The 8,311-nt window shown below is 46.4% G+C and overlaps 1 protein-coding gene and 1 long non-coding RNA gene across 6 annotated transcripts in view; one reads left to right on the top strand and one right to left on the bottom strand.

Moving 5' to 3' along the window:
• Positions 1-911: 911 nt before the first annotated feature.
• The window catches only part of LOC5507189, a 51,343-nt gene continuing 43,943 nt past the window's right edge, over positions 912-8,311 (bottom strand). For all 5 annotated transcript variants that reach the window (XM_048724903.1, XM_048724904.1, XM_048724907.1 and 2 more), the window contains 2 exons: positions 3,967-4,107; positions 912-1,382 (listed from right to left, as the gene is read on the bottom strand). In XM_048724903.1, coding sequence (XP_048580860.1) covers positions 1,131-1,382; positions 3,967-4,107 — 393 coding nt within the window. In that variant the 3' untranslated portion in view covers positions 912-1,130. The remainder of the gene's footprint in view (positions 1,383-3,966; positions 4,108-8,311) is intronic.
• LOC125561200 lies at positions 1,992-3,870 on the top strand. Its single transcript, XR_007307221.1, has 2 exons — positions 1,992-2,308; positions 3,335-3,870. It is a non-coding gene; the product is annotated as an uncharacterized LOC125561200 (long non-coding RNA).

Raw genomic sequence — 8,311 nt, 5'->3', positions numbered from 1 at the left:
CCAAGTGGTTTTACTCTTCAAGGAGTGGACATTGTGTTTTGAGGCCATGGAAATGGAGGATCAGAATAAAGGTATCTATTTGTGTCTTGAACTGTGTTTGCTGATCTCTCTTCCTTGTGTGGTATTTTGAGCGTTTTATTCAGAGGGGTGATTCTGCTACACTTTCCCTGTTCGATTTGAAATTTGTCAAATAACCTGTGCTATTATTTGGTAACAAATAATAGTTGCCAACACCTTGGATGCATATATTCAAGACCATTTACCTCTTAGACTGATGTATCTTTATCTTGTTGTGTTTATTTAGCATTTATGAATTTTTTGGGTTGTGGGTACTTCCCAAAGCCGGTACGGGCCGGTTGAGGGGTCAATGTGTTAATCATAAATCCTTGGCTAAAGGCAAAGCGACTCTCCGAGAAAAAAAAAAAAAAAAAAACAAGCCAAGTGGCCAAGCAAGAAAAAATGGCTACTTTGAAACGTTTCTTTCAGACTTTTTAAGAGTTGAACCTGAATATCCGTCCCCCCTGGGTAAATTTCTGACGAAGTCCATAAAACAATCGTACTTACTGTACCGTGACTATCACGAACCACATGTTTTCGAACTAAAGATCGTAGTGCATTGTTGTGGGAAACACATCGCAGATTAGCATAAAACACAAATTTCCAACGTTGAGTAGACCACAGCGTCTCTTCCGATAGCCCGCCAAAGAAGCAAAATACTACGTCGTGATAACAAGCACAAAATGTTCAGTTACTTGCACGTTTTTTGTGGCCTTTACATATTTTCCAGAAACCCTGCCATTGAAGGGATCAAAGGAACAAATGGAAGTCAACCTGGTAGAACCACTTTTTATACAATGTCCTTTTCTAACCGAAACCCTTTAATGCATCCCTGTTTAAACGTTACACAGACGTTTAAAAGACAGTTTACTTCAGTTTACTTTTGATATCCGAAAAAAATTACAAGTTTAATTTCAGGGGTCTGGGTTCAAGAACAATGGGTACAACGATCAAATAATAGGGGTAAATGGTTGCACAACAAAACAAAAAGCAAGATACGCTAAACAGACAGAGGGGTAGAATTAATCAAAACAAGGCAAAGTTCATTTGGAATAGTGTAAGACTCGAGTAAGCTAGTTGGCAGGCACGAGTTGCATGGACGCATTAATATCTGCTACAGCCTGTTGGACTCGCTGTTTGGTGACTTGGTCGAACTTCAGCACCTCATATAGGTCTTTCTTGTCCAATAAGAACACGTCCACGTTAGTGATCGCACGAACAGACTCGAGATAGGGACCTGTTAATAGTAGATACCGCTGACCGTAGAAAGAGTTCACCACCATCTCCTCCAGCTTTTCGGGATCTTCGCTTTTCACGATAGCCGCCTGACGGGAAGGAAACGAATATTAAGCAGGCTCGTTAGTGATTCTTTATAGCATTTTTTTTTCAATTTACTTACTATAAAATCTATAAAAGCGTTATCTTTCATTTTGTTTTAGAGAAAGCAGATACGCCTTTGTTGTCTTCAGACCATGAAAGCTAAGTGGTCGTGTCTTTATATGTACGTAAATGACAGGGGTATTGATTATTTCGATTAGACATGACCGAAGAGCGAATTCGTACAATTATAATTTAGATTTCGAATCCTTTTTAAAATTCAATGTCTCGCTTAAAAATCGACAAATAAGCAATTCCGTGCTTCCTCGTTTTATTACTCACCAAGTTCTGTCCCTATCCCGTAATACAATATCGAGAAAAAAGTATTCTTAACCCTATAATACCTTGGCGCCCCCTAGAAATAAGCGCAAGCTTTAATAGGGTCTAACATTTAAGCATTAAGCATTCATGTTGGGACTTGGGAGACATTTGCACGTGCATTTCTCTATTGTTATGTAGCAAACTGGTAACGCAATCTTGACATAAGTTTTCTGCATAACAATTAATAGAGCGCAACCCTGTTAATCCCTTGCGAAATGTGTCTGCACGTGCAAATGTCTCCTAGGTCCACAACATGAGTAATTAGACAGCGCGGCCTTCAGCCAGTTCAGGAGGAACGCGTAACGCAATCATTTCTAGTGTCTCACCGAGGTCACGTATCAGTCGTGCTGGAAAACTACCGCGGACCGGAAAAGCTGTTTTTTTTTCGCGCATGCGCTCTACATCCGGGAGCTGATTGTTGCATAAGCTAGAGAAAGGTTAGAGGAGTAGATCGACGTGAAATACGGCCAGAGTTACTAGATAAATATCTATTTATCGAAGTGCGACGATAGCGCACCGAGTGTCTTGTCCGCCATATTGGAAGAGGAATGTGGTAGGTACACATATTGGACCTTGATTTTAGCTTGCTTATGTATTTTTTTCAGTGATGAGACTATTTTTCCCCGTTTATGTGATGAATAATCTATGCCCTCGCCAAATTTGGTGAGGTGCACATCTCTAGTAAAAAGTGCACATCTCTGAGAAGCAACGTCTCTGTTATTCATCTACGCACAGGCGGACCAGGATTAGAATCAGTCCCTTGTGATCCTTCAGGAAAATAAAAATATAATTTGAAGTTGTGTCTTGACTGTTTTCTCAATAAAGCTAGTTACATTACTATATTAGCCTCGTGTGTTGTTATTTAGGGGAACTGTGGCGCAGAAACGGGTTTAGTCCCTGGAGAGAAAATTTCCCCTCCTTCTCTTTGGTAACAACACACGAGGCTAATATAGTAATGTAACTAGCTTTATTGAGAAAACAGTCAAGACACAACTTCAAATTATATTTTATTTTCCTGAAGGATCACGAGGGGCTGATTCTAATCCTGGTCCGCCTGTGATCTACGCGATAGAGTTCTCAGAGCTGTTGTATGAAGTGAGATGAAGCCTGTGTTTCGCCTTACCTATCGTGTGTGTAATTTGAAATACAGTCTTTATAGTATCTTTATAGTTCTAAAAGTGTTATAAGGGTTAAAATGTTCCAAGAATTGCCAAAGACAGAGCATCGGAATGGTCGAATATGATCGATCGATGATACCAAGAAAACAGTACAATTGTAACTTTTATTTATTTGAGCATCGATACATCTTATATGCCTCTACTATAATATAAGGGTCTCGTGAATTCCAACTATGTGACTTTCACTGTTTGACTTGATCTGCAGGTTCAAGCCAACACAAAGAACAAGAAAGCAAAATTTACTCTTTAGTGTTGATTTTGTAGAGTAGACGATAAAACACAAATCCTTTCTCGTTTTGGTTGAGCGCTTGTATGGGTTTTAGATAGCGAAATATCCAATAAAATATTGATACAAGCAAATTTATCGTGAAGGCTCTAATTCCATCCATGTATTAAAACAGAAAATCGCAGAGTACTACCATCGAGGTTGAATTCGGGACACAAGTTGACTTTGCGAAGTAAACAACCTAAACAAAAGCCTCCTCGCAGTTTCCGTTCCATCCGCTATACAAAATACTAACCAAAAAAACAGATAATGTTCAAAGTTACTCCATGTAGTTACCTTTTTACTGGTAACTTATATAAATCCCATATCATGACAAATCTTTGCACGATTCCAACTTCTCCCCAGTATACTTTATCCGATCGTCTCGGAATGTAGTAGTGCGTATAAGTTGTTCAAATCGCTTTACTAATAAACAATGTCAACACGTTTGCTCGTTGCCCTACTTAGTTCTGCGATAAACAAAATCGAGTCGAATGGACAAAACGCTCTCTAATCCGCCATCTTGAAATCTGGTGGGAATATGGTTGAGAGCGAGAGAGACTGAACCTCAATGTTTTGATCGATGACGTCAGACTATTGTATTCACATTCCTCCTGAACTGGCTGAAGACCGCACTGTTAGAGGGTTCCATTGAGCATGCAAGTTTTTCCAAAAATAGTTTTTATGGAATAACCATGAAATACTGCAGCCCAAACAGCAGTAGGAGACTACCATTGAGGTATAGTATGGAATGTCTTTGATACTTACTGTTCCTCGCTTGAGGATAATAAGCTGCTGGCCGATGTCTCCCTTGCGAATGATGTACTCGCCAGCCCTGATCTGACACGGCTGAGCCTTAGCGCTCAAGAGCCGGATGAAAGGGTCTGAAGCCCCAGATAAAACGGGCACCTGTAATGAATGCAGGGCATAAATGAACGCCTAAACACCCACACCCATACCATTCAACATACCTTGTGCGTGGTATCCAGACAGGTTAGTCAACGGGCGTTGTCCTAGGTTGGTGCAAGTTAAACAAGGGGTGTTGTGTCCTAGGTTAGTGCAAGTAAGACAAGGGGTGTTGTGTCCTAGGGTGGGGCAAGTTAGACAAGTGGTGTTGTGTCCTAGGTTAGTGCAAGTGAGACAAGGGGTGTTGTGTCCTAGGGTGGGGCAAGTTAGACAAGGGGTGTTGTGTCCTAGAGTGGGGCAAGTTAGACAAGGGTGTTGTGTCCTAGGGTGGTGCAAGTTAGACAAGGGGTGTTGTGTCCTAGGGTGGGGCAAGTTAGACAAGGGGTGTTGTGTCCTAGGTTAGTGCAAGTGAGACAAGGGGTGTTGTGTCCTAGGGTGGGGCAAGTTAGACAAGGGGTGTTGTGTCCTAGGGTGGGGCAAGTTAGACAAGGGTGTTGTGTCCTAGGTTAGTGCAAGTTAGACAAGGGGTGTTGTGTCCTAGGGTGGGGCAAGTTAGACAAGTGGTGTTGTGTCCTAGGGTGGGGCAAGTTAGACAAGGGGTGTTGTGTCCTAGGTTGGTGCAAGTTAGACAGGGGGTGTTGTGTCCTAGGGTGGGGCAAGTTAGATAAGGGGTGTTATGTCCTAGGGTGGGGCAAGTTAGGCAAGGGGTGTTGTGTCCTAGGGTGGAGCAAGTTAGACAAGGGGTGTTGTGTCCTAGGTTGGTGCAAGTTAGACAGGGGGTGTTGTGTCCTAGGGTGGGGCAAGTTAGACAAGGGGTGTTGTGTCCCTGGGATGGTACAAGTTAGACAAGGGGTGTTGTGTCCTAGGGTGGGGCAAGTTAGACAAGGGGTGTTATGTCCTAGGGTGGGGCAAGTTAGACAAGGGGTGTTGTGTCCTAGGGTGGGGCAAGTTAGACAAGGGGTGTTGTGTCCTAGGGTGGAGCAAGTTAGACAAAGGGTGTTGTGTCCTAGGTTGGTGCAAGTAAGACAAGGGTGTTGTGTCCTAGGGTGGTACAAGTTAGACAAGGGGTGTTGTGTCCTAGGGTGGTGCAAGTTAGACAAGGGGTGTTGTGTCCTAGAGTGGGGCAAGTTAGACAAGGGGTGTTGTGTCCTAGGGTGGGGCAAGTTAGACAAGGGGTGTTGTGTCCTAGGGTGGGGCAAGTAAGACAAGGGGTGTTGTGTCCTGGAGTGGGGCAAGTTAGACAAGGGGTGTTGTGTCCTAGGGTGGGGCAAGTTAGACAAGGGGTGTTGTGTCCTAGGGTGGTACAAGTTAGACAAGGGGTGTTGTGTCCTAGGGTGGGGCAAGTTAGACAAGGGGTGTTGTGTCCTAGGTTGGTGCAAGTTAGACAAGGGGTGTTGTGTCCAAGGGTGGGGCAAGTTAGACAAGGGGTGTTGTGTCCTAGGGTGGGGCAAGTTAGACAAGGGGTGTTGTATCCTAGGGTGGGGCAAGTTAGACAAGGGGTGTTGTGTCCTAGGGTGGAGCAAGTTAGACAAGGGGTGTTGTGTCCTAGGGTGGGGCAAGTTAGACAAGGGGTGTTGTGTCCTAGGGTGGAGCAAGTTAGACAAGGGGTGTTGTGTCCTAGGTTGGTGCAAGTAAGACAAGGGGTGTTGTGTCCTAAAGTGGGGCAAGTTAGACAAGGGGTGTTGTGTCCTAGGGTGGTACAAGTTAGACAAGGGGTGTTGTGTCCTAGGGTGGTGCAAGTTAGACAAGGGGTGTTGTGTCCTAGAGTGGGGCAAGTTAGACAAGGGGTGTTGTGTCCTAGGGTGGGGCAAGTTAGACAAGGGGTGTTGTGTCCTAGAGTGGGGCAAGTTAGACAAGGGGTGTTGTGTCCTAGGGTGGGGCAAGTTAGACAAGGGGTGTTGTGTCCTAGGTTGGTGCAAGTAAGACAAGGGGTGTTGTGTCCTAAAGTGGGGCAAGTTAGACAAGGGGTGTTGTGTCCTAGGGTGGGGCAAGTTAGACAAGGGGTGTTGTGTCCTAGGGTGGTACAAGTTAGACAAGGGGTGTTGTGTCCTAGGGTGGGGCAAGTTAGACAAGGGGTGTTGTGTCCTAGGTTGGTGCAAGTTAGACAAGGGGTGTTGTGTCCTAGGGTGGGGCAAGTTAGACAAGGGGTGTTGTGTCCTAGGTTGGTGCAAGTTAGACAGGGGGTGTTGTGTCCTAGGGTGGGGCAAGTTAGATAAGGGGTGTTATGTCCTAGGGTGGGGCAAGTTAGGCAAGGGGTGTTGTGTCCTAGGGTGGAGCAAGTTAGACAAGGGGTGTTGTGTCCTAGGTTGGTGCAAGTTAGACAGGGGGTGTTGTGTCCTAGGGTGGGGCAAGTTAGACAAGGGGTGTTGTGTCCCTGGGATGGTACAAGTTAGACAAGGGGTGTTGTGTCCTAGGGTGGGGCAAGTTAGACAAGGGGTGTTATGTCCTAGGGTGGGGCAAGTTAGACAAGGGGTGTTGTGTCCTAGGGTGGGGCAAGTTAGACAAGGGGTGTTGTGTCCTAGGGTGGAGCAAGTTAGACAAAGGGTGTTGTGTCCTAGGTTGGTGCAAGTAAGACAAGGGTGTTGTGTCCTAGGGTGGTACAAGTTAGACAAGGGGTGTTGTGTCCTAGGGTGGTGCAAGTTAGACAAGGGGTGTTGTGTCCTAGAGTGGGGCAAGTTAGACAAGGGGTGTTGTGTCCTAGGGTGGGGCAAGTTAGACAAGGGGTGTTGTGTCCTAGGGTGGGGCAAGTAAGACAAGGGGTGTTGTGTCCTGGAGTGGGGCAAGTTAGACAAGGGGTGTTGTGTCCTAGGGTGGGGCAAGTTAGACAAGGGGTGTTGTGTCCTAGGGTGGTACAAGTTAGACAAGGGGTGTTGTGTCCTAGGGTGGGGCAAGTTAGACAAGGGGTGTTGTGTCCTAGGTTGGTGCAAGTTAGACAAGGGGTGTTGTGTCCAAGGGTGGGGCAAGTTAGACAAGGGGTGTTGTGTCCTAGGGTGGGGCAAGTTAGACAAGGGGTGTTGTATCCTAGGGTGGGGCAAGTTAGACAAGGGGTGTTGTGTCCTAGGGTGGAGCAAGTTAGACAAGGGGTGTTGTGTCCTAGGGTGGGGCAAGTTAGACAAGGGGTGTTGTGTCCTAGGGTGGAGCAAGTTAGACAAGGGGTGTTGTGTCCTAGGTTGGTGCAAGTAAGACAAGGGGTGTTGTGTCCTAGGGTGGTACAAGTTAGACAAGGGGTGTTGTGTCCTAGGGTGGTGCAAGTTAGACAAGGGGTGTTGTGTCCTAGAGTGGGGCAAGTTAGACAAGGGGTGTTGTGTCCTAGGGTGGGGCAAGTTAGACAAGGGGTGTTGTGTCCTAGAGTGGGGCAAGTTAGACAAGGGGTGTTGTGTCCTAGGGTGGGGCAAGTTAGACAAGGGGTGTTGTGTCCTAGGTTGGTGCAAGTAAGACAAGGGGTGTTGTGTCCTAAAGTGGGGCAAGTTAGACAAGGGGTGTTGTGTCCTAGGGTGGGGCAAGTTAGACAAGGGGTGTTGTGTCCTAGGGTGGTACAAGTTAGACAAGGGGTGTTGTGTCCTAGGGTGGGGCAAGTTAGACAAGGGGTGTTGTGTCCTAGGTTGGTGCAAGTTAGACAAGGGGTGTTGTGTCCTAGGGTGGGGCAAGTTAGACAAGGGGTGTTGTGTCCTAGAGTGGGGCAAGTTAGACAAGGGGTGTTGTGTCCTAGGGTGGGGCAAGTTAGACAAGGGGTGTTGTGTCCTAGGGTGGGGCAAGTTAGACAAGGGGTGTTGTGTCCTAGGGTGGGGCAAGTTAGACAAGGGGTGTTGTATCCTAGGGTGGGGCAAGTTAGACAAGGGGTGTTGTGTCCTAGGGTGGAGCAAGTTAGACAAGGGGTGTTGTGTCCTAGGGTGGGGTAAGTTAGACAAGGGGTGTTGTGTCCTAGGGTGGAGCAAGTTAGACAAGGGGTGTTGTGTCCTAGGTTGGTGCAAGTAAGACAAGGGGTGTTGTGTCCTAGGGTGGTACAAGTTAGACAAGGGGTGTTGTGTCCTAGGGTGGTGCAAGTTAGACAAGGGGTGTTGTGTCCTAGAGTGGGGCAAGTTAGACAAGGGGTGTTGTGTCCTAGGGTGGGGCAAGTTAGACAAGGGGTGTTGTGTCCTAGGTTGGTGCAAGTAAGACAAGGGGTGTTGTGTCCTAGAGTGGGGCAAGTTAGACAAGGGGTGTTGTG

The sequence above is a fragment of the Nematostella vectensis genome, chromosome 3, assembly GCF_932526225.1.
Source record: "Nematostella vectensis chromosome 3, jaNemVect1.1, whole genome shotgun sequence".
Taxonomy (NCBI): domain Eukaryota; kingdom Metazoa; phylum Cnidaria; class Anthozoa; order Actiniaria; family Edwardsiidae; genus Nematostella; species Nematostella vectensis.
Note: the sequence above shows the minus strand (reverse complement) of the source record. Positions and strands in the feature narration are given on the sequence as shown.